At 39.2% G+C, this 27,541-nt stretch overlaps 2 protein-coding genes and 1 long non-coding RNA gene across 4 annotated transcripts in view; 1 reads left to right on the top strand and 2 right to left on the bottom strand.

Moving 5' to 3' along the window:
• The window catches only part of LOC102395309, a 29,031-nt gene extending 21,156 nt beyond the window's left edge, over positions 1-7,875 (bottom strand). The window contains exon 1 of the long non-coding RNA XR_327720.4: positions 4,996-7,875. This is a non-coding gene — a long non-coding RNA (uncharacterized LOC102395309). The remainder of the gene's footprint in view (positions 1-4,995) is intronic.
• Positions 345-17,763, top strand: PRG4 (proteoglycan 4). 2 transcript variants are annotated; one of them, XM_045165655.1, is made up of 15 exons: positions 345-444; positions 1,038-1,136; positions 3,589-3,711; positions 5,288-5,407; positions 7,852-8,001; positions 8,513-8,635; positions 9,976-11,435; positions 11,745-12,089; positions 12,411-13,698; positions 14,249-14,326; positions 15,070-15,206; positions 15,478-15,634; positions 16,061-16,258; positions 16,704-16,829; positions 17,553-17,763. In XM_045165655.1, exons 2-15 carry the CDS (start codon positions 1,064-1,066, stop codon positions 17,648-17,650), a joined length of 4,476 nt encoding a protein of 1,491 aa, XP_045021590.1. In that variant the 5' UTR covers positions 345-444; positions 1,038-1,063; the 3' UTR covers positions 17,651-17,763. The 2 variants fall into 2 exon arrangements, with proteins under 2 accessions (XP_045021590.1, XP_045021591.1); XM_045165656.1 differs by lacking the exons at positions 345-444; positions 3,589-3,711; positions 7,852-8,001; positions 8,513-8,635.
• Positions 17,706-27,541, bottom strand: part of TPR (translocated promoter region, nuclear basket protein) — a 64,072-nt gene continuing 54,236 nt past the window's right edge. Inside the window, exons 47-52 of the mRNA XM_006060530.4 lie at positions 25,451-25,557; positions 23,918-24,013; positions 23,638-23,794; positions 21,064-21,182; positions 18,596-18,691; positions 17,706-17,904 (exon numbers count right to left, since the gene is read on the bottom strand). Of these exons, the coding sequence (XP_006060592.4) occupies positions 17,849-17,904; positions 18,596-18,691; positions 21,064-21,182; positions 23,638-23,794; positions 23,918-24,013; positions 25,451-25,557 (631 nt within the window). The 3' untranslated portion in view covers positions 17,706-17,848. The remainder of the gene's footprint in view (positions 17,905-18,595; positions 18,692-21,063; positions 21,183-23,637; positions 23,795-23,917; positions 24,014-25,450; positions 25,558-27,541) is intronic.

Below are 27,541 nucleotides of genomic sequence, written 5' to 3'. Positions count from 1 at the left end.
TTGAATGTATTAGTTCAGAAAACTTATGCCATAAGCTGAAACTAGATAAAGTTTCAAAAACACTCTTTGCTGGGTTAACTGGAAAAAGAAAAAAAAAAGAGATGATACCAGCATTTGACTATTTTAAAGTTGTTGCACTAGTCAAAGCCTGCCAAGCAATTTACCATCTCACAGAACAATTTGTTCATTTCACTTAGAAATTAGAAGTGTGTTTGGGCCAATAAAGCTAAGTTTGTAGTAGTCATTTTTATTAACGGAAGTGTTTTCCAGATGTTTCTTAAGTCTGGTCGTCTGGGACCTGTTCCAATAAATGAGGAAAGTTTGATTTCATAGGTTGTCACTGTTGATTTTGTCTAACCTTTGGACTAATTGGTTCATCCTAACATATTTGCTCTGATATATAAGAGCATTGGACATTGGAGAAATTCACCTCTCCTTTTACGGGTAAGTGCCACAGTTAACTTGCTTCATGGAGTTATATGTTTTCAATTCAATAAGGATTTATTAAAACTTTATTAAAGGTGCTTGAAAAGATTTTATAAGGATAGTAGTTGGAGAGTTTAGAAAAGAATCACATTTATCCAATACACCTGCTGGAGGCTTATGAATTTATATTGAGAGTTAAGAGAATGTTGGAATGATAACTCTGTTAAATTAAATTTTACTAAAGCTGGTTACTTATTTTTTCCCTTCAATATAGGATTTAAACCTTGTACTTTAAGAACATGCTATAATTTGAATAGAGTTTTAAGATAAGTCTTTTTTTCTATTTGGGAGATTCTAAAGTATTAAAATGGTCTGTAACATGGTTGAGATGGTGATTTGATGATTTTTTTTTCTGTATAAGATTAAATCTAATGGTCAAGTATTTACAATGAATTAAGGCTGGTTACTTTTAAATATCTTGCTTTAAGAATGGGAAAGTTTTTTTTTTAATCATTAAATTGAATTTTGAAATTATTGAAATGATGTAATACAAGGATAAATTAGTGGTGAGATCCAAGAGGAGTTTTCTAATACTTTTATTTTCTTTTCAGCGAGGGCTCAGTACCTGAAAACAGCCATGGAGTGGAAAATACTTCCCATTTACTTGCTGCTGCTTTCTGTTTTCTTGATTCAGCAAGCTTCTTCTCAAGGTACCTTAACTGTCAAAAATACTTTTATTTGACAGAGATTGCTAGTTGTTCAGTTCTGACTTTTAGGTCAACAAAAGAAATAACTTTCTAAAAATGATATTTGTCTGAGTTTAATGTATAGTAAAACCTTAAAAGTAGGTAAAGACTATGTAGCATATTTATAAGCATTTTGTATTATGAAATCTTTGTAGAAGTTTTGAGCTTTTCAATAGAGTAGTTTTTGTACTTATTGTTTCTATGGTTCTCCCAAAGTTTTAAAAAACACAAGACACACAATAAAATTATGTTGGAATGATGTATCATCAGATTAACTGAAATGAACAATATTTAAACAGCATATGATTTTTTCCTACGTTTACAAAGAAATTCAACTAATCTTTTATATCAAATAAATTATCGATAGCTTATGTTGGCATCATGTTGATATAAATACACTACGGTGAATATTTATGTTTCAAAGGGCATTTTAGTAATCTTGAAAGTGTGCCTTCTTTCAAGGACTATTCAGATAGGAATTTACACAGGTGTGAATGTCATTTTACAACATTGAACCATTCACAGCCCTCCAAAAATAGTCCTGTAAGAACAGTTCTTATTATTCATTTTTAGAAAATGTTAAGGTATGTGCAGTGTAATCAACTTAACAGAATTCTCTAGCATCATAAAATAGAGTACTTAACAATAACACCAAGCTTTGGATTTTTGTTTCCCTTTTTTTCCTTTGATAAGCAAAATATGAGAGAAGAAAAATCAAGGTACATAACTGTTATGGCAAAATTACTCTTATAAGGTAGACATTTTCAGTAAAATGATTACATAAACTGAGCATGTGAGATACCTGCCTGCATGGACATAGTTTCAGAATCACTTAGGTAAGGTGGAAGAACTCATAAGAGCAAATATAAATATTTAATCAGGAATGATGAGTACTCTGGTGTCTCCAAGCTCTTCTGCTCTCTCAGAATAATATTACAAGGTTCATAACACAGGTGCATTTCCTAAGTCACTTCTCCTTCATAATACTACTGGTGGGTCACAAATTTTACTCCTTTAATTAAATGAATTTAAAACTAGTTGTTAAAATCAATATCAATAAAACTAGGGCATTCATTAAATCCATGGAAATGAGTTTTTCCTATAAAAATAATTGACTTCCTATTTCAGAAATCTGCTAGTTGTAAAAGAATAACCTTTTGATGTTGTCTTGTCTGCTTTTCTTGCCTTCTCAATCTCTTCCCGTTCTTTTTTCTGTATATATAATATATGTATTTATATACATACACTATATATGATATGCATTTTTGTATGCATTGTACACATATGTATGTAAAAAGTTCTGAAAGTTGTCTTAATGTTCACTGTTTTACTTGCATAGTAAGACTTTAATTTTCCTGGATTCATTATTTTGAGATTTTTTCAGTGCTTCAACATCCCTCTGTGGATTCAGAACATCGCACCTGCTAGTCTCTATTCCATGGATGGATTCAGTTGTTACATTTCTGTGGTTATTTCTCAGGGAGGTTTTCATGGTGTTTCCAAATGATTTTAAAAAAATATATATGTAAGAATAATTATGCTTTTATTTTATCTAAAATAATTCTGTTCATGACTTTTATATTCATGCTCAGATGCTTTTCAAGAATTACCTATTTTGTACTCTCTTTAGCAGTGGTTGAAGGCCTCTGACTTCTCCCCACATTCATAGACCCCAGTTATCCCCACCAGCGAAAGGAGCAGGAGTATAGGAACATTCGTGCTGGCATAGCCAGCTTGCTGTAAATGCCTCATCAGGAATGAGAGGCGATGGGATTGGGTGGGGAAAGTTTGGGTTTTGGATTCAGATATATCAGGGTTCAAATTCTAGGTGGGGTGTTTACTTAGGATGACCATACAATTTGTTATACAAATCAGGATATTTCTAAGAGTGAAAGAGATCGATATGAATGATTGATAGGTGTTCACTGAGCTGTAATACATATATGCTGGAACTATTAACCAACTGGGTGCCCTTGAGCAAGTTCCTAAAATTTCTGAGTTTCAGCTTTCTTATCTCTAAAAAAGAGACTACCGAAACTCTCCTGGCAACGTTTCATAAGCGTTAGAGATAACGTATGACTCAGTGACCAGCGCAGAGATGCTCGGGAAATGGCAGCATTAGTAGACTTGTAGCTGCCAGCCCTCCCCCAGGAAGAGCACCCTCTTTGTGCAAAGCCATTGCTCAGCCTGGTTTTCAAAGGTGTATTTATGTTCTCAGTCCAGTAATGACTAAAGAGGCAGGGTCAAGGTCACGTAGGAGGAAGCAAAGGTCGCTGGGACCCATCACAAACCATCATTCCCAGCCTTTTCCAATGGATAAAATTCTCCATCACCAAGAGGCTTAGTCCTTGTCCTTAGACCTCTTCTTTACATAAAGTCATTTGGCCATGTTCATGCTAGTATTGTATGATTTTAGATTTATCAAGCTGTGCAGGGAGATGTGGGGAAGGGTATTCTAGAGATGTCACCTGCAACTGTGATTATAACTGTCAACACTACATGGAGTGCTGCCCTGACTTCAAGAAAGAATGCACTGTGGGTAAGTCCTGAGAGCTGCCGTCTCCTCTGTCCAGCTCATGTCCTGTGAGAGTCCCCTTGCACCCCTTGCCGTGCTGTTGTCAAACTGTTTCACGCCTTTGTGCTGAAGTGCCTTTCTCCCTTCCCTTGTGTAAATGTGTGTGCTGTGCACTGTGCTGCTGTGCCTGAGGATGACGTCAAAGCTGCGACCATAGCGGGAGGGTAAGGGGAACCTGGAAACCTGTCACTTGCACAAGGCTATTGACTACTGCCAAGTATCATCTCTTGTTTTAAGTAGAGACTTAATATTGTGACTCAGGAGTCATTAAGTAAACAGTAGTAATTCTTTGCTGTTAACCAGAGAGGTCATTACTTAGTGATGGAGCCCTTCAATAGCTTCATCAAAGAGGTTCATGGAAATAAAATAATTTTGCTTACTGTCTGACTTTTTGATATTAATATGTTTCTAGGTTACCTGAAAAAAGGTACTTTACAGTGTTTAATAATGAGTATTTAATGATGAATTTCAGTTAAAACCAAAGGGTGTAATTTTGAATTATGATATTTCACTTAAACATATTTTGGACCATTTTGTTGTTAATGTGCAAAAATTTCATATTTATGAAAATTATTAAGGTGGCTCAAAGTTATGTCTGCTTTAGAATTTGCATGTGAAGTTGGTAAATATATTGTTGTACAATTTATTTGTTGTGTAAAGTAATTATTTCAAATATGTCTGTGCAAATCACTGTGGCTTTAACCAAGGCTCTTGGGGAAAACAAGCAGACTTCTCTTATATAGTCCATACCAAAGGATTGGGCTGACATCTTTGAGCTCTATACCATGCCAGTTTGTCATAATAAAGGCGCATTCTAAATAATTTTTGAGCCTAACTAGTGACCTATTCGGAGAAGGCAATGGCACCCCTCCAGTACTCTTGCCTGGAAAATCCCATGGATGGAGAAGTCTGGTGGGCTGCAGTCCATGGGGTCGCTAAGAGTCGGACACGACTGAGCGACTTCCCTTTCATTTTTCACTTTCATGCATTGGAGAAGGAAATGGCAACCCACTCCAGTGTTCTTGCCTGGAGAATCCCAGGGACGGCAGAGCCTGGTGGGCTGCCATCTGTGGGGTCGCACAGAGTCGGACACAACTGAAGCGACTTAGTAGCAGCAGCAGCAGTGACCTATTTAAGTCAACTCTTTAGGATATATTGTTATAGAATATGTATGATCAATTAAAAAAATCCATTTGGAAAGTAATGGTGTGAGGAGAGGATGAGGGAATTCATATGAAGGATGCTTACCTCTTTAGACATTTCTCAGTTTTCCATTGTCCATACATGAAATGACTCAGACAGCATTGGGATGTCTCTTGGAGCCTTGAAGGGCAAGAAAATTTTCCCTAAGCCTCCAGATTTCTTTCTTGACTTCAGCTGTCTTCATTTGGGACACCAACCATTTCCCAAATTCCAAAGAAGACTTAGCTATGTACTTTTGAAGCTCTAGTCAGCTATAAGGTGGAAATGGTTAATCAATACAGAGGCATGATGGACTGCACAACCAATAACCCATAATGTTTTGCTTTGCTCTGGGTAGAGCTTTCCTGTAAAGGCCGCTGCTTCGAAACCTTTGCAAGAGGGAGGGAGTGTGACTGCGACTCAGACTGTAAGAAGTATGGCAAGTGCTGTTCCGATTATGGCACTTTTTGTGAAGCAGGTAAGCATCCCATTACCATCAGTGCTTCTCAGAACAGCCAGATCTGTGCACCTACCCTAGCGCCACAGATAATGTCTAACACATGGTCCATCTCAGGTCTTGATTTTACTAACATGTAAGCTCTTGGTTTCACTGCGATGAATTAAAGAAGGAACGCTTCTTCGTATCACTCCCTGGCTCAGCCAGGTTCCAGGAGCACAAGAGTAACAGAGATAGGGGCCGAGTATCCGTGCTTTTCTCTTCCAGGTGTGGTTCAACTGCAGGTTAAATCAACAGTATCCAGCTCAGTTGATGATTTCTTGTCTAATCCCATTGTGCTGACCTCAAAAAGTCAACTGTGCTTTGAGCTATCTGTGCTTTTGCTCTCAGTGTTCTTGAGTGTATATCTGAGGACAGAATATACTTCTCTGAACTAGTAAATTTAGGAGTCAGTTTAAAGCAGTAAATTGATAAGCAAACCAAGAAGTTAAGTGTCTACTGTGTTCCTCTCCCCTCTCTAGTCTCCTCAATAGTCTCTATCTAAATGCCTGTATATGAAGGGGTCAATAAAAAAAGGTAGTTCCATTTTAAAATCCTCTTCTCTGATTATAGGTCCTGAAGGAGTACTCTGAGAGCTTAATAAAACCTTCTAAATTTACCAAAAGAAAAAAGATTTACGAAAATGTATTTAAATAATTGATTCCTTTCTTTTACCAAGTGTTTGCTCTTAAATCCAACTGTTAAAATATCTGTAGAGTAAAAGTGAAAATAAGTACTGCTTGCATAATCTTATCATTTTATTTAAACAAGGTTGCATCTTCTGCTTCTTTCAAACAGTGAAGAAATAGGGTGGAAAACTATTAATCAGCATAGTGGAGGAACATTTCTTAACTCTTCAATGTTTTCATTGGAAAGCATTCCAAAAATAATGGAGACAACACCCTTGTAATTAAAATCTCCAAGTGCAGAGTTCCTGCAGCTTTCACATGGACCTATGAGATGACCTTCTTATTCACTCATCACTCTGATAATTGTTTTGGCTGTGAGACAAAAAATTTAAGAATTTATTTTGGGCAGAGGATGGATCGGGAGGGAAGATGATTAGAAAATGATCAATCATTGAAAGAACCATATTAATAAAGGCAATAGTTTATGCTACCAAGTGGCGGGTCAGATTACTTGAGGTGTATGTAAAACTCAATGAAAAAAAGTTGATGAAGGTAGTGCTTCATTCACAGAATTCACAGAGATGGTCAGGGTCTAAATGAAAATAGAGGCATAAATTAGAGCTTCAGCATTTTCTTAAAAAACAAACAAACAAACAAAAAAAACACCCGAACTATCTTGCAACTCACCATTTAGTCATTTTAAGATTGCTATAGATACTGCTTATAGGCATCTATATGTCTCAAAGTCCTAACAGTTCAAGAACTGAAGCAGTCAAGCGCCTCTGAATGTGGATGAGAAAACAGTCCAAGAGGTTACATAGTTTGCTCAAGATCATTAGAATGTGAAAAAACTTTTTCTCAAGTTGTGGTACCTGGCATTTTTGTGGGATGGGAGGAGAAAGCGGGAACATTATGGTGGTCAGTTCATGGAAATTACAAAAACAGAGTTTGGAGAAGTTCAGTAAGAGTAGCAGGATTCATCACCACACTCCTCCACCCAGGGGGCTTCCTCTCTCCCTGTTCTCTGCTTTTTCTTCTGGTTCCTAATGATCAAAACATGTTCCATGTCTTCTCTTCTAGGCATGAGAAGGGGCAAAGAGTAGGGGCAATAAAAGGTTAAAAAGATACATGCCAAACCATTAAGCTATTTTATATTGGAGAAGGGCAATGCATTTTGAGGAAAGTATAACATGAAAGTGTGAAATTCTTCCAGGGGTAAATATTAATATAGAACTTTTGTAATTAAAAAAAGAAAAATATAAATTGGTAGCATTTGATTTAAATGAATATGACAACAGGAAAATATAATTATTATATTTTTCTTCTTGAGAGCGTATCTGTCAACCACATGCAGGGATTATTTTTATATCACAGAAGGCTGGCATAAAGGATGCAGCGCATAGAGTTAAGCATTTTTTAGGCAGGCAAACACCTCTGGAAATCATCTAGGAAAAAACATGTCAGTTTGCAGGCAGGGTGATTCAAGAGGGCTTGCCCATTTGCTCAAGGTCAACAGCAGAGCCTTGCAGGTCTAGGACTGGAATTCAGGTCTTCTGACTCCTGAGCCTTTGCTCCAAGTCATAACTTACAGTGATTTGAGAATCAATTTTTTTTTTAATAGCAATGCATTCTCAGAATTCATTAGTTTGGAGTAGTTAGTGCTGGGCTGAGAGCTTGCCTGCACTGGTTTTCACCAGCATCTACTCTTGAAGCCAGATGGCATCTGTGCCTTTCACAGTTAGGAGTTGCTGATGAATATGAACAAGATGTTAACCGACCTGTCTTGCTTGGCCTCAGTGCATAACCCCACAACACCACCTCCTCCCAAGACTGCACCTCCACCTACAGGAGCATCTCAGACCACCAAATCAACAACCAAACGTTCACCCAAATCACCAAACAAGAAGAAGACTAAGAAAGTTATAGAATCAGAGGAAATAACAGAAGGTAGGAAGATGACAGACGTAACAAAAGGTTGTTTCTAAGATGAAACAACCTGTAGCTGGACTACTTCTATGAACTCTTCATAGAATAAGGTGATCTTCTGAGTCATTCAAGGCTCATCACACTTTTTGTTTAAGTCAAAGTTCAAGCCAAAGTTATTTTTCTTATTTACCAAACTGCACAGGACTAGATTAAAATAATCAGAAGAAACAAGACTTACTGTTTTAAAAAAAGAGTCCATGATTTTCTTTGTATAACGATTTGATTCGGTGGGATATAAGAAAGTTAGTGAAAGTTATATATTGAATAGTTATACTCTAGTATCTGTGACAAGATCAGGTGCCTTGCTTTTAACTGACATTTATAAGAGCAGTTGCTCATTTTACTGATAAAACAAAAGCAGAATATGATATTTGTAGATCGATAAACAGCATTTTTTGTTGTATTTGGACTGGCAGTTCTTTTTTGCTTTAAATCACAGTTGGTGTGATCAACTTTTTTATTTGATTTATAGAACATTCTGTTTCTGAAAATCAAGAGTCTTCCTCCTCCTCTTCCTCTTCCTCTTCAACTATTCGGAAAATCAAGTCTTCCAAAAATTCAGCTGCTAATAGAGAATTAAAGAAGAAACCCAAAGGTTTGAGCATTGATAAAGATCAATGACTATATCAATGCCATGTGAACAATAATTATCTAAAAGTAACATGTGTGGGAGAATGATTTGAGGACATTTCAATATTGAGGGGGGTGTAACTTCATAAATATTAAAAGATATTCATGAAAATTTCTTATAGGAAATTAGAGCCAAGCAGCTAAGACACCACTCTGTAAAGCCAAAGAAGACGAGAACAGCAACTGTAGAACCATAGGATGGCATCAGAGATGATTACTAATGGTTTTCTATTTCAGTTCCCCTCTACCTGATGGCATTTCTCTATCTTGCGGTTTCATTTCTCCTTCCCTATAAAGAACATTTATATTCTTCCTTAAGTATTTTGAAACTTTAATCCATTAAATTCTCATATATTCCTGAAAGGCAATATTATTCTTATTCACATTTTATGGATCTTCTTTATTATTCTTCTAATTATGTCATATCTGATTTTTCTGTAGTAAAGGACATACTACAGAATTGGCGATTACCTCCTAAAGAGAAATTTTGTTTGTTCTGCTTTTTAAAAATTATTTCCTGAATTTCTAAAATATATTCTCATCCTCCAGGAAATGGCAGATTTTGGATACTGGAGTTTTGAAGAATTCTATTTCCTGGGTGGTTATTTCCCCTGAAGCCTTCTTTCTAGCTGAATAGCAAGATATTTCCTCTCTGAGCATTAATAGAATTGTCTGATAAGCAGAACTCATCTAAGTGATGTGCCTCTTGGGCTCTGTGGTTCACCTGTGGGGTGGCTGCTATGGGAAGTCCTATTAAATAGGGTCCTTTTCCTGCCATGGTATCCTAATCTCCCTCTCTGAATCCTCTGAGACTGCTGAGTTTAGACAGACAGAGAAAAGAAGGAAGTTCAAAGCCATGTGCATGGAAGCAGGGCCAAGCTGGAAGCTTGGGGGTGACTGGAACAGATTCCTCGGATGCAGTTATAGAGGTTTCTGAGGCAATTGGTTCAGTGGGTCTACTGGAACTAGGTTTCTAGTAAAGGGGCAATGAGCAATAAGGAATAAGAAGAGCTAAGAAAGGGAGGGCAAAGAACATTGCTATGAGAGTTGAATTAGTGTTATTGATCATATTAACAATTTCCAAGTTGCCACTTGCTTCCATGTATTAATTGTAGTGAGTTTTATATTTTTCATCTCTTATCTCACTCATTCCCTAAAATAGTCCAGTAAAATAGTATTTACCATTTTACAGTAAATCAATAGACATGTTAGAGATTAGCAATTTGCCTAGACACACACAGCCAGTCAATGATAAGGAGGGCATCTTTATGTCACAAAAATAAAAAGGTATTTTTTTTTCTCTAGTAAAAGATAAGAAGAAAAGAACTCCTAAAAATAAACCTACCCCAGAACCACCAGTTATAGATGAAGATGGAAGTGGACCGGATAATGATTTCAAGCTCACCCCAACTCCTAACATTCCCACCACACAACGTAATAAAGTTACCACAACTCCCAAGGCTACAACAGTAAAACCAACACTTCCTAAGCCCAGTCTGCCACCTAATTCTGATACAACTAAAGAGATACCTTCGACAGTCAACAGAGAGACAACAGTTGAAACTAAAGAGACTTCTACAACAAATAAACAGACTTCCACTAGCGCAAAAGAGAAGACAACTTCAGCTAAAGAGACACGAACTGCAGAGAATACATCTACTAAAGGTCTTGCACCAACACCTGAAGTTCCTGCTACATCTACACCCAAAGCTGAAACTATAACCAGATCCCCTACACCCACCACCCCCAAGAAGCCTACTACCACCACCAAGGAGCCTGCTCCCACCACCCCCAAGGAGCCTGCACCCACCACCCCCAAGGAGCCTGCACCCACCACCCCCAAGGAGCCTGCTCCCACCACCACCCCCAAGGAGCCTGCTCCCACCACCCCCAAGGAGCCTGCTCCCACCACCCCCAAGGAGCCTGCTCCCACCACCCCCAAGGAGCCTGCACCCACCACCCCCAAGGAGCCTGCTCTCACCACCACCACCAAGGAGCCTGCTCCCACCACTCCCAAGGAGCCTGCACCCACCACCCCCAAGGAGCCTGCACCCACCACCACCACCAAGGAGCCTGCTCCCACCACCCCCAAGGAGCCTGCACCCACCACCCCCAAGGAGCCTGCACCCACCACCCCCAAGGAGCCTGCACCCACCACCAAGGAGCCTGCACCCACCACTCACAAGGAGCCTGCTCCCACCACCAAGGAGCCTGCACCCACCACCAAGGAGCCTGCACCCACCACCCCCAAGGAGCCTGCACCCACCACCCCCAAGGAGCCTGCACCCACCACCCCCAAGGAGCCTGCACCCACCACCACCAAGGAGCCTGCACCCACCACCCCCAAGGAGCCTGCACCCACCACCCCCAAGGAGCCTGCACCCACCACCCCCAAGGAGCCTGCATCCACCACCCCCAAGGAGCCTGCTCCCACCACCAAGGAGCCTGCACCCACCACCAAGGAGCCTGCACCCACCACCCCCAAGGAGCCTGCACCCACCACCCCCAAGGAGCCTGCACCCACCACCCCCAAGGAGCCTGCACCCACCACCAAGGAGCCTGCACCCACCACTCACAAGGAGCCTGCTCCCACCACCAAGGAGCCTGCACCCACCACCAAGGAGTCTGAACCCACCACCCCCAAGGAGCCTGCACCCACCACCCCCAAGGAGCCTGCACCCACCACCAGGGAGCCTGCACCCACCACCCCCAAAGAGCCTGCACCCACCACCCCCAAGGAGCCTGCACCCACCACCAGGGAGCCTGCACCCACCACCCCCAAAGAGCCTGCACCCACCACCCCCAAGGAGCCTGCACCCACCACCACTCCCAAGGAGCCTGCTCCCACCACCACCCCCAAGGAGCCTGCTCCCACCACCACCCCCAAGGAGCCTGCACCCACCACCACCCCCAAGGAGCCTGCACCCACCACCACCACCAAGGAGCCTGCACCCACCACCACCCCCAAGGAGCCTGCACCCACCACCACCACCAAGGAGCCTGCACCCACCACCACCACCAAGGAGCCTGCACCCACCACCACCACCAAGGAGCCTGCACCCACCACCAAGGAGCCTGCACCCACCACCCCCAAGGAGCCTGCTCCCACCACCCCCAAGGAGCCTGCACCCACCACCCCCAAGGAGCCTGCTCCCACCACCAAGGAGCCTGCACCCACCACCCCCAAGGAGCCTGCACCCACCACCCCCAAGGAGCCTGCTCCCACCACCCCCAAGGAGCCTGCACCCACCACCCCCAAGGAGCCTGCTCCCACCACCCCCAAGGAGCCTGCACCCACCACCACCACCAAGGAGCCTGCACCCACTACCACCACCAAGGAGCCTGAACCCACCACCCCCAAGGAGTCTGAACCCACCACCCCCAAGGAGCCTGCTCCCACCACCACTCCCAAGGAGCCTGCTCCCACCACCACCCCCAAGGAGCCTGCTCCCACCACCACCCCCAAGGAGCCTGCACCCACCACCACCCCCAAGGAGCCTGCACCCACCACCACCACCAAGGAGCCTGCACCCACCACCACCCCCAAGGAGCCTGCACCCACCACCACCACCAAGGAGCCTGCACCCACCACCACCACCAAGGAGCCTGCACCCACCACCACCACCAAGGAGCCTGCACCCACCACCACCACCAAGGAGCCTGCACCCACCACCACCACCAAGGAGCCTGCACCCACCACCACCACCAAGGAGCCTGCACCCACCACCACCACCAAGGAGCCTGCACCCACCACCCCCAAAGAGCCTGCTCCCACCAGCCCCAAGGAGCCTGCTCCCACCAGCCCCAAGGAGCCTGCACCCACTACCACCACCAAGGAGCCTGCACCCACCACCACCACCAAGGAGCCTGCACCCACCACCACCACCAAGGAGCCTGCACCCACCACCCCCAAAGAGCCTGCTCCCACCAGCCCCAAGGAGCCTGCTCCCACCAGCCCCAAGGAGCCTGCACCCACTACCACCACCAAGGAGCCTGCTCCTACTACCACCCCCAAGGAGCCTGTGCCCACCACCCCCAAGGAGTCTGCGCCCATCACCCCCAAGAAGCCTGCTCCCGCTGATCCCAAGGAGCCAGCTCCTGCTGAACCCAAGGAGCCCACTCCAAAATCTCCTGAGACACTTGCTCCAAGTTCTCCTGATATACCTGCTCCAACCACCTCAGAGGCCTCTACTTCAACTACCACCGTGGAGCCTCCCACTACTCTGAAGAGCCCTGCTGAATCAACTCCTCAACCTCCTATAGAACCCACACCAAAGGCTCTTGAAAACAGTCCCAAGGAACCTGCAGTACCCACAATCAAGGCTCCTAAAGTGAACAAACCTGAAATGACTACAACAGTTAAAGACAAGTCCACAGAAAAAGACATACATTCTACACCTGCAATTACAACAGCTGTAGCTAAGATTATAACAGAGGCAGCAACTAAAACAGAAAAGACTACTGAATCGAAAATACCAAGTACAACCACAGATGTAACATCTACCACAACCAAAGATACCACGTCATCCAAAATTACTCCTAAAGCAACTCTTGCACCTAAAGTAATGACTTCAACAAAGAAGACGACCGAAAAGACTAAGAACAAACCTGAAAAAACCACAGCTGTACCAAAAGGCAGAGCTACTAATTCTCAAGTGACAACTCCTAAACTGCAGAAACCAACCAAAGCACCCAAAAAGCCCACTTCGACCAAAAAGCCAAGAACACCTAGAGTGAGAAAACCAAAGACTACGCCAACTCCCCCAAAGACAACGACATCAGTAATGCCTGAACCGACTCCCACCTCTTTACCAGAAGCCATGCTCCAAACCACCACCAGGCCTACCCCAACCCCCAACTCAGAAATAATTAAGGTAAACCCAGAGAATGAGGATGGAGATGCTGCTGAAGGAGAAAAACCTCACATGATTTTCAGGCCCCCTGTGCTAACTCCTATAGTGATTCCAGGCACTGAAATCATAGTGAGAGGACCCAGTCAAGGCTTCGGCATCAACCCCATGTTTTCAGGTAATACCAATCAGTTACTTTCATGTTTAAAATTGGCAATGTTAAATCTTTCTGAACCAGATGCCCTGATTTAGTATTAGTCTACTGATATATATTTAGAACCCTGAACTTGTGAAATTTTACATCTTCTCTACAGGTAAGCAGAGGGGTAATCAGTTTATTTGGTATTTGGAAAATCAAATAATAACTTAGGGTTACAAGAATCTGCAATATTTTTTGCCAAGCCAATTCCACAGGGCAATCAGAACTAAGAAACAGAATTTCACATTGAGACTGAACATCCAATACCTGTCAAATTTACATGAAGATCAGGTACCCTGACCCATTCCAATTCATATGTTTATATACTTTTTGGAGTAATATCACCTTTAAGTAAAACTATGAACATATCACTTTTTTTAACCTCTGAAATACATGTACCTCAAACATATACTCTTCAAGAGCTTAGGAAAGGGTGAACAGAGGAAACAGAACCTAATGGGAAGATTTGAAAAGAGCGGAACCCTCTTCTCATTTTTATGTTGGCTTAATTTGTGTTAATTTGTTTCAGATGAAGCTAATCTATGCAACGGTAGGCCAGTAGATGGACTGACTACTTTGCGTAATGGGACATTAGTTGCATTTCGAGGTGAGTTTTGTACACATTTCTTTTTCTGCTCCTTGTTTTGTCCTTGGTATTCTTGAGAACGAGTCATGGGAGAGTACAAATTTGAATTGAGCTTCCTGGAGGGAAACCTGACTGATAAACTTACCTCACATAATTATTATAAGGACTTGAGGGTAAATACTAAAGTATTGGATTAAAAAAGTTAGACATAGTGAAAGTATGTTAGTTGCTCAGTTGTGTTTGACTCTTTGCAACCCCATGGACTGTAGCCCACCATGCTCCTCTGTCCATGGGATTTTCCAGGCAAGAGTACTGGAGTGGGTTGCCATTCCCTTCTCCAGGGGATCTTCCTGACCCAGGGATCAAATCTGGGTCTCTGACATTGCAGACAGATTGCTGACCATCTAAGCCACTAGGGAATAAAGTAACAAACACTATAACCACTTAATTCTAACAGATCAATAAACTGAGAGATTAAATGACTTTCTGTAAATCAAAGCTAGAAGGCCCTTTCTAGAGAAACTGGGAAACTAAAAATTTTGTCATGCTAAATTTCAGACTTGAGAAACATCTATTCTCAGAAATGTTCAAATACTGTCGCCTGCATTTGGTACTCACAATTCTGACTAACCATCACAGAATGCTTGTCAACACATTCCATCTGTTTATGATAAACTATTTTTAAAAGATTTGATTTTGATTTCTTCTGGGGTAGGTTTCAGTCTTCATTCAGCTTGTAGGCTGATCATCACTTTCAATTTTAGGTCATTATTTCTGGATGCTGACTCCATTCAGTCCACCACCTCCACCTCGGAGAATTACTGAAGTTTGGGGCATTCCCTCCCCCATTGATACTGTTTTTACTAGATGCAACTGTGAAGGAAAAACTTTCTTCTTTAAGGTAAGAAAAATATCTTTGTGTGAGAGAAATCAGCAGTTACTTTTTATTATGAAAACATAAATCAGTTTAACTTCCATTTCAAAAGGTCTCCATACTTAAACAAACTACCATTAAAATTTGATAAAAAGTTAATTTGTAACCCTGTCAAATTATTCACTAAGGTAAAACTCTCCCAATGCTTAAATCCAATAATGAGTTTCTAATCTTCCCCTACTCGCTTTATAACCTTTTTAAAAAGCTGTTCACATCCTTTCCTCTTTTTAATTATCAGGGTTCTCAGTACTGGCGTTTCACCAATGATATAAAAGATGCAGGATATCCCAAACTAATTTCCAAAGGATTTGGAGGACTAAATGGAAAAATAGTGGCAGCTCTCTCAATAGCTCAATACAAGAACAGACCTGAATCTGTGTATTTTTTCAAGAGAGGTATGTGTTACATAATTAACAAAATTAAAAAACTCTTAAGGAGAGATCTGACAGGAAAATTTCATTCAATATTTTCATTTATTACAGGCATTACTGTCAGCAAGTATCTTTAATGTCTAAAATAAAATATTTTCAATTAAAAATAAATTAAGGGCAGTAAGAAGTATTTTGCTTTCTTGACATTCAAATCACAATTCCATGAGTTTTTAGGACATTTACATAAAGAATGTTATTTATTTTCAAACAAAGCTAAATATATAACTATGCAGTGTGTTGGCTTTATGACTAATAACCATTATTAATGTCTGGACCATACTGTATAAAAAACATCCATTGTTTCCTCTACCTTGTAAAAAGCTCTTTTCCACCTCTTTTGGGCATTTAAATTAATTTTCATACTATATGTGATTTTCTAATTCATCATAGGTGGCAGCGTTCAGCAATACACTTACAAACAGGAACCCACCCAAAAGTGTACTGGAAGAAGGCCTGCTATAAACTATTCTGTGTATGGAGAAACAGCACAGGTTAGGCGACGTCGATTTGAACGTGCTATAGGACCTTCTCAAGTACACACCATCAGGATTCACTACACACCCGTCAGAGTCCCTTATCAAGACAAAGGTAGTATTTTTTACTGTGTTAATTCTTACACATGAAGTAGATGTAATATAGCATCGATTATTAAATATAAATCCTGACCAAATAACCCTAATACTTTAAGCTTATTAATGTAAAACATCAATTTGCCTCAATGAATGACCAAAGATCAATACCGTATTTTTCTTTGTGGATAAGAAAGACAATTTATTCACGCTTATTAATTATAATAAATACCATTAACTAAGAACATTAAGCTCAAATCTATAACCCTCAAAATAGTCCTAAAATGTAGATATTTGTATCATATGAGAGCCAGCAAAAGTTGAGGCATCGAAGTTAACTCACCCAAGGTAACAGAGCTACTCCCAAACTAAGGTTAAAACCCGTGGCTGTCTGACTCAACAACTGCTCTTTCCAATATAGTACATTGCCGTTCAATCTAATACATTTAAAATGTCATCTACAGGTTTCCTCCATAATGAAGTTAAAGTGAGTACACTGTGGAGAGGACTTCCAAATGTGGTTACTTCAGCAATATCACTGCCCAACATCAGAAAACCCGATGGCTATGATTACTATGCCCTTTCTAAAGGTAAGTTATTATCTCTGAAACATGAATAAAATCAAAGCAAAACCAAGTGCTCAATGGTGACTAAAGGGGAGAAGTTAAATTCTATCACTTACTCTAATTATTCTGAAGAGAAAGCTTAGATTATTGATTTTCAATTAAACTGAATGGATTACAATTCATTTCTGCCCTATCCTTCATGAGATTAAAGCCTAGTATAATAAAACATCCACTAAACTGAGTTAAAACTGCTAATGAAAATAGTATTTCACTTTTATTATCAGTGGCATTTAATAGAGACCTTACTTACTATAAAGTTATATTGATTTATATAATTACACAGTCTGTAAGATGAGAAAGTTCCTGAGAAACTAATTTTATTAATTATATTACCTGGGGTATTTTTCTTTGAAAAAGTCATGAAAATGTAAGCTATTCTGCCTATATAAATGACATCAGTATGTATTTTTTTAAAGAATAAAATTCAAACGAATTATCATTTTTTAAACTAACTTGGTTTTCTCAAATTCTTACACTGAAAAAGCAGAATTAAATATAATTTTAATCAAAGATGGTGAAAGGTCAGTCTGCCTAGGCAGCTGGTTTTCTTTTTGTCAGAAAGCTGAAATTAATATATTTCTTATATTAAAATGATAAATACTCTCTTTCAGCATAATAATAAATAGAAACTACTTTTAAGTGTTTTATTTTCTTTTTAATTGAAAAAGTGATCCTTCCTCTTTTTAGATCAATACTATAACATCGACGTGCCAAGTAGGACAGCAAGAGCCATTACTACTCGTTCTGGGCAGACCTTATCCAATACCTGGTACAACTGTCCTTAGACTGATGGGCGAAGGAAGAACCAACTAATTAAAATGAAGAAACGAATGATAAATGTTGACACTGAAATACATTTTATTAATAAAGAACGTTGAGATAAGCACACCAACTTAAATACAAAAATGTTTTTAAACTCGACAGTCATTACACTAAAACAGATCTGACAATCTTATTCACAGTTATTATAGTTTACAGAATATTTAATTAATATTTCCTCTATTTATTCCTCCTCTCCCTCCCATTGCATGGCTCACACCTATAAGAGAAAAAAAGAATAAAACTGAATGCATCCTTCAAAAAGTTAGCTCAAACTAGAGTATTTTAAGAAGTTAGCTTAAAACTAGAGTACTCACTTACCCTAATTCATTATAACAATTTTCAAGATCAAGTGTCTAAGCATATAGACACAAAACTGTGTTAGGTATTTTACATCTTCAATGGAAATCATTACAATTAATGTTTTATAACATGAATGCAATCTCTAATAGTTAAACTAGAAAACAAAGATATTAAAATTTTACATTTTTCTTTACATTTTTTACTTTTCTTTTCTTTTGTGACCAGCTAAACAAGTCACAAATCCTTATTCTTCTGTATAAAAGGTATAACAACAAAAGGCAGAGATGTAACAAGTGATTACATAGCACTATAACATTTTAGCTTTTCCAGATATTACCCTGAATTCAAGGAAGAAATGAGTAAAAAGAAAATATAAGCACATATTCATCATACATCTAAGGTACACAAACCTGTCTACAAGAAGCTTATAGATTAGTAAACATCACAAGCTCAACATGTAATTATTTAATCAATCCCTGGAGTATTTTAAAGAACAAACAAAAAAAGTCAAATAAATACACACTGGAAGCTTAAGGATTAAAAAACTCATTCCATTTAATACTACTGCATATCCTACCTATCACATGATCGGTATATTAGAAATTTACCTCTCTGTCTGTTAAACTGGCGACCACGGACACCTTGTCTCAATGTTGTCTGAAGTCTTACTCGTCTGAAAGGCTTCGGCTGACTACTGCTAGTATCTAAGAAAAGCATTAATATACAGGAAAGCAAGTTAATAAACAAGAAAGCAGTTAAAATGACAAAAACAAGAAAGCAGTTAAAATGACAAGTGAATGCATGGATAGAATGCAGAGGTGCCCATTGCTTTGTATATTTAAATAGTTTGTTTTTTAACAAGGGACATTTAACAAACAAAAAGGTAAAAAGTTAAAAAAATTAAAAAAAAAATTGTTTTTGACTTTTTGATTCATTTCACCCAACTCTTATGATTTAATAATAAATATTTACTTGGCTCCTATCCACGTATCAGACACTGAGAAAAAGGCTGGGGAATACAATGCGAAAACAAACTACCAATATCCTTCAGGAAACAACAGACCATTGCAATATACCACCAGTCATATCTGACTCCTCCCTTTTCCAGACATCCCCAATCCAAGCATTAGCAAATCCTGTAAGCTCTAATTTTAATCTATATCCTGAATCTGACTCCTCACAATCTTGATTCCACTGTCCTGTCTAAAACATCATCATCTTTACCTTCCATTACTGCAATATTCTCCAAACTTTCTCTTTGTTGCTGCCCATTACTCACTTTCAGTCTCTTCTCTACACAGCAGCCAAACTGATACTAAGTTCAGTCAGATCATGTCACCACACTGTCTGAAGCCCTCCAAAAGCCTGCTATATCCACAAAAGCCGGAGAAATGACAATGGGCTACAAGATCTATCCTCCCCCATCCCATTATCTCCTGCTATTCTCTCTGTCCAGATTATGTTTCAGCCACACAGGCCTCTTTGCTGACCCTAAACATATCACACTGTTGCCTTATGGACTCTGCATCTACTCTTTTTCTCATCCTGGAAAGCTGCACAGCTTTGCTCCCTTACCTTCAGGTTTTTCCTTAAATATCACTTTCTTTAGTAACGCTTCTGTAAAACTGCCTTGCACTTGGTAGACACTTAAATATTTGCTGAACACATGGATGACTGCTCAGATGGGGAGGATTAGTCAACACCCTCATTTCATATTATACTGTAAAAGGGAACAAGAACTTGTATTTTCTTATGCAAGCTCTGGTAAGATATAACTGGTACCCTCCTGTGGAGAAAAGACAATTCTCATGGGACATCAGAATATGACTGGGGGCATAGAACTTCAATTATTATATTATTCATAATGCTACCATATTGATAATAATTATGACAGATACAATTTGAGCCTTAATGTGTGCAAAGCACTGAGTTATATAGTTTACATATATTATTTCTAATCCTGATTGCAAGATGAGTTATGAATGTCCATATTTCACAATGAAGTGAGCCGAGATTTAAAGTTACTAGCTGTTAAAAGACAGATACAGAATCTGAATCTGGGCATATTAGGTAACGGGTTAATGTGTCACAGAAAAGCAGCAGAAAGGGAGAAGAGGTCTTGAGACAGCCAAGTGCCATGACTGAAAAAAGTAGTAACTGAGTAGGTCTTCCATAAAACCTGAATGTTCCATGACAGAGTTTGAAGATTACTGCTATAAACAATTTAAAATGAAATAATTAAGAGTGGGTGACTGAAGATATATTTCTTTAAAAATAAAAGAAATTCCCTAGCTAAAAACTCTGAGATAAATAAGCTATCTCAGTGTACCATTTAAGAGTGGAGTCTCCAGTCAAACTTCTTGAGTTTGCATCCCGGCTTGGCCATTACTGTGTGACTTTGAAGGAAATTATTCAACCTTTTTGTGACTCAGTTCCCATTTCTATGAAATGGAGATATGTGCTTACCATGCTGGGTGAATTAAATGAATAAATACAGATAAAGAATGAAATACAGTAAAGAATTAAATGAATAAATACAGGTAAAGGGCTTAGAATACTGTCTGATACAAAGTAAGTGCTCAATAAATATTAATTATTTTTTAAAAGGAACTGCAGAAATAATTTTTAAGAAAGATCCATAGCCCTTTCCAAAGTTAACTTCAAAAATGTGAAAAACCAAACTATAAAACTATTTACATTAGTAAATTTCAATTTCTTTTTAAGCAACAGGCCTCCCAACCCTCAACTCTACATACCAAATCTCATGTAGAACTTATCAGTTAGAAGAAATAAAAAAGGAATTGCTCTGGTTTAAATATAGGCAAGAGGCCTGGAGACTACTCTTTAGCGTCCCTCCCAATAATCCATCCCTCCAGCCCCTATGGCACCTTTGACACAACCAATTCCCTTTAATACAAATTAAAAGTTCTTTTTAATAAAGTAAAAATTTCCTTTCAAATGAAGCATTTTAAAAGTCAAGGAAAAAAGAATTATCAATTGTTACTAACAGAACAGTGTCTTTTGCAAACAAGATTGATGTGTAAAAGCTGTGTTGTAGTCTGGAGCAGGGACTTACCTACAGAAGAACTGGAAGGAGGGTCCTGGCTGGTGGAAGGAAGATCTGACTCATCAGAGGCCTGAACAGGCTCTTCTTCCTGCTGGCTATCAATTTCGAGGCCTGCTTCTGAACTAATACTAAGAAAGGAAAACAAAAATTAATTAGAAAATGCAAAACTGATCCTAGCATGTATCCTAAATTGTTCCCAAACTTTTCTTTGATATAGTCTACCATTTAAACAACCCAGAGGTCCCCTCCAACTCAAAATTTCAGACTCGAACAATAGTAACCATATATTTAAAAGGCAAGGGAAAAGAGAGCTCAAGTTCCTTTTCCCTCACTTCTTTTCTCACTAGGACATATTCCAATTTTATTTTTTCTTCTTTTTTGCTGTTTTTTTTTTTTTTCTTTTTAACAAAAGATGTTCAGTTCCAACTTTTAATAATATACCACTGTTTCACCATGGGCTCTAGCCCAGATGAGGCTAGGGTAGGTGAATTCCTGGCTCAAAGCTATAAGTTCATCTCTCTCTCCCATTCAAGAAAGCACATCAGAAAACAAGTGAGGAAGATTAAGAGTATAAGCATAACTTATATGTGCTCCTGTTTTTATCATCTGCAAACTTCAGTACATATAACCATGTACCTGAAAGATCAAGGCTGTACATTGTCACCCTACTTATTTAACTTATATGCAGATTACATCATGCGAAATGCCAGGCTGGATGAAGCACAAGCTGGAATCAAGATTGCCAGGAGAAATATCAATAACCTCAGATATGCTGATGACACCACCCTTAGGGCTGCAAGTGAAGAACTAAAGAGCCTCTTGGTGAAAGTGAAAGAGGAGAGTGAAAAAGTTGCCTTAAAACTCAACATTCAAAAAAGGAAGATCATGGCATCCAGTCCCGTCACTTTACGGCAAATAGATGGTGAAACAAGGGAAACAGTGACAGACTATTTTCTTGGGCTCCAAAAATCACTGCACATGGTGACTGCAGCCATAAAATTAAAAGATGCTTGCTCCTTGGAAGAAAAGCTATGATCAACCTATACAGCATATTAAAAAGCAGAGACATTACTTTGCCAACAAAGGTCTGTCTAGTCAAAGCTATGATTTTTCCAGTAGTCGTGTATGGATGTGAGAGTTGGAAAGCTGAGCGCTGAAGAATAGATACTTTTGAACTGTGGTGTTGGAGAAGACTTTTGAGAGTACCCTGGACAGTAAGGAGATCAAACCAGTCAATCCTAAAGGAAATCAGTCCTGAATATTCATTGGAAGGACTGATGCTGAAACAAAATCCAATACTTAGGCCACCTGATGCAAAGAACGACTCACTGGAAAAGACCCTGATGCTGGGAAGACTGAAGGCAGGAGGTGAAGAGGACCACAAAAGATAAGATGGTTGGATGGCATCACTGACTCAATGGACATGAATTTGAGCAAGCTCCGGGAATTGGTGACGGACAGGGAAGCCTGGCGTGCTGTAGTTCATGGGGTCACAAAGAATTGAACACGACTGAGCAACTGAACTGAATTGAACCTGAAAGATACCTCTTATGACTCTGCTACAGTTGAAAACTAGAGAAGTACAGTCTAAGCAAGTTACTTTAACATGTTCAGAGTCTGAGCTTTCTCATTTGTAAAATGGGGACAAAACTTTGTGATAGATACTGTGTGGATTAAAAACGACACATATAAAGTGACTTGCATACATGGTATGGAATTAAAGGCAGCTAGTCTTTTCAGCAGGGTGTGTAACTTTCTCTAATTAAGCAGCACTGAGTGAGAGGTGTATCAATAGACTTCATTTTTTCTTATATATCTACTAGAGTTGGGCTGTTAATTACACTAACAAAATGTTGCTAAATAAAACAATACTTGTGCACTACCTAGGAATCTGGGTTCTACTTCTAGCTATGCTTCTGACTACGAAGCAGTCTAACATTTTTATTTTATAAAGAATCAGGTTCTGCTTTGAAAGTTAAACTTATGCAAAGCACTGTCCGGTGAGTTCTTTCTATTAAATTGTGCCACCTCCTTTGGTTTAAAAAAAATTCAGATGATTTGTTGTGAAATACTTCTTTTTAAACTTTGTTTATAACTGATGTGTTAAGTCAGGTCTTGAAGATTTCTAATTTTTAAGAAGTCAGTGTTTCAGACCAAGTTCTAAATGCACATAAATAAAAAATAGGTGAGGTTTGCTTGAGAGCCCACTACTAAATGGAAAAGTGAGTCATTTCCTAACTTTCACAGAAAGACTTCTTTCTTCGGAAAAAGTTCAAGCAACTACATTAGTGGAAGAAGACCAGTGTTTTAGAGAATACTTTATCTTAGAATGCATCATATGCAATTTTCAAGAATATAACCATTTTAAAAGTTATCTCTCTTCTGTAATAATAATGTCTAAGTCTTAAAATATAATATTTTGTGCAAAAATTAGCTTTCCAAAATATATGGCTTGGTTTATTTTTGTAAAAGGATGCCACTGAAAATATAGCTCAAGAGACTGTTTCTAGCTTAAGGAAAGAACAAAAAAATGTAAAAGTCTGACAAGTATAAGCATGCAAAAATTACAAGGTAAACATTTACCCTTCAGATTCTGCCTCCACAAATACTTCATCTCCATCATCACCTGCTGCTGTTTCGTTTGTTGTGGATAAAGTACCAGTGGACGTTGTCACCATTGGCACAGACTGAGAAGCATGCTCTGAGGCATCAGAGGCGGTGCTCTCCGTAAATACGGTCACTTGAAAATGAAAAGACCAGAAGAGCAATGAAAACTGCAGCTTTGTGGTTTCCTTAAATTTTTAATCACAGGTTTCCATTCCACCAATAAAACATAATCTACTGATGTGCCTTTGATACCTACCTGGGGCTGCTACTTGCAGAGGAGTAGTAGGAACACTTCGGCCACCCGACTCCTCTTCATGAGCTAGGAAAAGGGGTGTTTCGTACATTCCCAAACCTAAAGACAATTTTGAACATTAATGATTGAAAGGACAAAATACTGTCCACATCCTAGATATCGAAAAGAAAGAAAACTAATCAGTGGAGACACATAACTCTGTTGAAGCCCACAATTAGCCCATTAAGCAAAGGTCAATCCCCCAAAAATGTAAATACATTTAAATGTATCCTTAAAGCTAACACTGATTTGTTGTTGTTTAGCTGCTCAGTTGTGTTTGATTCTTTGCAACCCTATGGACTGTAGCCCACCAGACTCCTGTGCATGGGATTTCCCAGACAAGAATACTGGAGTGGGTTGTCATTTCCTTCTCCAGGGGATCTTCCCAACGCTAGGATCAAACCTGTGTCTCCTGTATTGACAGATGGATTCTTTACCAATGAGTTGCCATGGAAACAACATTAATTTAAGTACCCTGAGAAAGACCAGCTGAAGTGCTCTCATAGTTTCATAAAAGCTAACTTTATTGAGTAGCCAACTATGAACTAGGTACTATGTTTGAATTTACTCTTCACCAAAACTGCAAGTTTATTATTAGTCTTTTTTGCTAAAGAAATTGAATTTCAACGAAGTTAATTAATTTTCCCAAAGTTACTAGTAAAGTCGTAGCATTCCAATCTAAGCTTAGATCTGACTTCCAAGTCTTAGAAGTACTATAATAAAGCCACATTAAAACTTTGAATTTCTCTGAAGTCAACTCACAATTTCATATTGGTAGAGGGAAACAGTATTAGACCTAACATCCTAAACCACCCAGGGACTAAGATGAATTTCATGACTTACATAAGGGCTGCAGATTATTCTTCAGTTCTGGGCTTATTATTAGACCAGTATGCATTCCCTATTCATTTACAAAATACCGTAACAGCTTCCCAGAAATACAGTGTGTTCTATGAATGCCAACCAAGGATTAAAAGGTAATTAATTCCAGAAACAGTGTAATTCATGTCCAAGTAACCAACTGCTATTACTTAATTTAGATATCATTTTATTCCACATATTTTTAACATTTTTAATTTTTAATGTTAATGGAAAATCTCTAACTAGTTTTATAAACTTAACTGGAATGTTAAACATCAAACTAAAAAAATATGCTGCATTCCTTCCAACAACTTTAAAATGGATGGTAGTACCCATGTATATTCATGGGCACAACAAATATTCCTGATACTATACTAGGAGCCAAAAGAGATACAAATGTAAAAGTTAGTCATTATGCCCAAAGAACTGAAAATTTTGTTCAGAACACATATCTAAGGCAGTGTTTTAATAAGTAATAAATATATTACACCTTTTTCCATTAATTAGGATAAGAATTATTTATATATATATATTTAAAATTAATACTTGCTCACTTAAAAAAAAAATCATGTCAGAACGGTTTATTACCAAATACATGCAAATCCAAGAGAGCTAAGGTTTTATTTAGCTATTTACCTCCTTGAGAAGCAAGCTGGCCAAGATCAGAGTGACTAGAACTTGTTTGTGGCATATCTTCAGGTGGCCCAAACCGGAATCTAGGAACACCAGCTACCTGTGGAGAACTAAATAGACAAAAACTAATTTAAGATGACCTTTAAAGTTACCTTGCTTAAACTGCAATGATGGAAAGAAAACAGGAAGAAGGAAGAATAAACAAAAACAAAGTAGGAAAACAGTTTGAAAATAAAACTGATCAAGAAATTCTCATATATGAAAATATTTTCAAAATATCAGTTGTCAAGATCTTAGCAATAATATAAATCACGGGATTCATATTATGTGATTTATATAAACATGATTTATACAAAAAATAGCTTCCAGCTCTCCTGACCTATGCCTCACATTTCTGTTAGAAATCGCTATGTAGATGCATAAAAAGCAACATAAACTGAACATGAGATGTAACAGAAAATGAGTAAAATCATGAAAAAAGTTTTGTCTCAGTTTTCAATGTTGGTCTAGAAAAGATTTAATTATTAGCTGGCTAGAAATTTGTTTTCTCCCTGCCCTAATAACACTACCATTAAGCTTTCTGCCCATAATCCAGGATATAGAATAGTATTATCTCACTCTTTGCCCACTCCTTACCCTAATCTTCCGTGGCTAGCCAGCTATTGATGTTTATGGATTGTACCCTGGTTTATGGATTATACTCTTGAATCTATTTCCTGTTTCCATCATTGTTTTAGTTAAGGACAACCTCTATCAGGTAAAAATTTAAATCTGTCTCCTTCTATTAAAAGGAACTTATTCCGAGCAGTTTTTTAGATGAGTGTTTCTGATTGGCTGACTAGACTTCAGACAACTAGGAAGTGGCAGTTTTTATTTCAAACCAGTCTGGAAAACCCCATGGACGGAGGAGCCTGGTGGGCTGCTGTCCATGGGATCGCTAAGAGTCAGACATGACTGAGCGACATACTGATGGCCAAGAGGCACATGAAAAGATGCTGCTGCTGCTGCTGCTGCTAAGTTGCTTCAGTCGTTTCCGACTCTGTGCGACCCCATAGACGGCAGCCCAACAGGCTCCTCTGTCCCTGGGATTTTCCAGGAAAGAACACTGGGGTGGGTTGCCATTTCCTTCTCCAATCATGAAAGTGAAAAGTGAAAGTGAAGTCGCTCTGTCGTGCCCGACTCTTAGCGACCCCACCGACTGCAGCCCACCAGGCTCCTCCGTCCAGGGGATTTTCCAGCGAGAGTACTGAAGTGGGTTGCCATTGCCTTCTCCTATCTGAGGTGAGTTGTGGTTAACTGAACAACTTTAAAACTTGTTCTATGGCCATATATTATCACATACCTTAGAAAATTAATCAGGTCCCATTTCTGAAGAAACATTTTTTTTCTATTCTTCAAGTATATATCATGCAACAGATATTTCAGCCACAATTAAACATATACATTTCCATGTGAAAAGTCTTATTGTTTAGAAGGAGTGGTACAGTGCAAGAGTTAAAAATAGGTTCCAGAGCCAGACTGGTTTGAAATAAAAACTGCCACTTCCTAGTTGTCTGAAGTCTAGTCAATGTGTTAGCATCTCCATGTTTCCTTACCTGCAAATGAAATAACAGTATCTATTGTCACAGTACAGTTCAGTCACTCAGTCGTGTCTGACTCTTTGTGACTCCATGAACTGTAGTATGCCAGGCTTCCCTGTTCACTACCAACTCCAGCAGCTTGCTCAAACTCATGTCCATTGAGTCTGTGATGCCATTCAACCATCTCATCCTCTGTTATCGCCTTCTCCTCCCGCCTTCAATCTTCCCCGACATCAGGGTCTTTTCCAGTGAGTCAGTTCTTCACATCAGGTGGCCAAAGTATTGGAGTACTGGTAGTATTGGACTATACTTCAATACCAAAGTATTCCAATGAACATTCAGGACTGATTTCCTTTAGGATTGACTGGCTTGATCTCACTGTCCAAGGGACTCTCAAGAATCTTTTCCAACACCACAGTTCAAAAGCATCAATTTTTCAGTGCTCAGCTTTTTTTATGGTCCAACTCTTACATCCATACATGACCACTGGAAAAATCATAGCTTTGACTAGTTG

Source organism: Bubalus bubalis, chromosome 5 (genome assembly GCF_019923935.1).
Source record: "Bubalus bubalis isolate 160015118507 breed Murrah chromosome 5, NDDB_SH_1, whole genome shotgun sequence".
Taxonomy (NCBI): domain Eukaryota; kingdom Metazoa; phylum Chordata; class Mammalia; order Artiodactyla; family Bovidae; genus Bubalus; species Bubalus bubalis.
The sequence above is the reverse complement of the archived record's forward strand: the minus strand, read 5'-3'. Positions and strand labels throughout refer to the sequence as shown.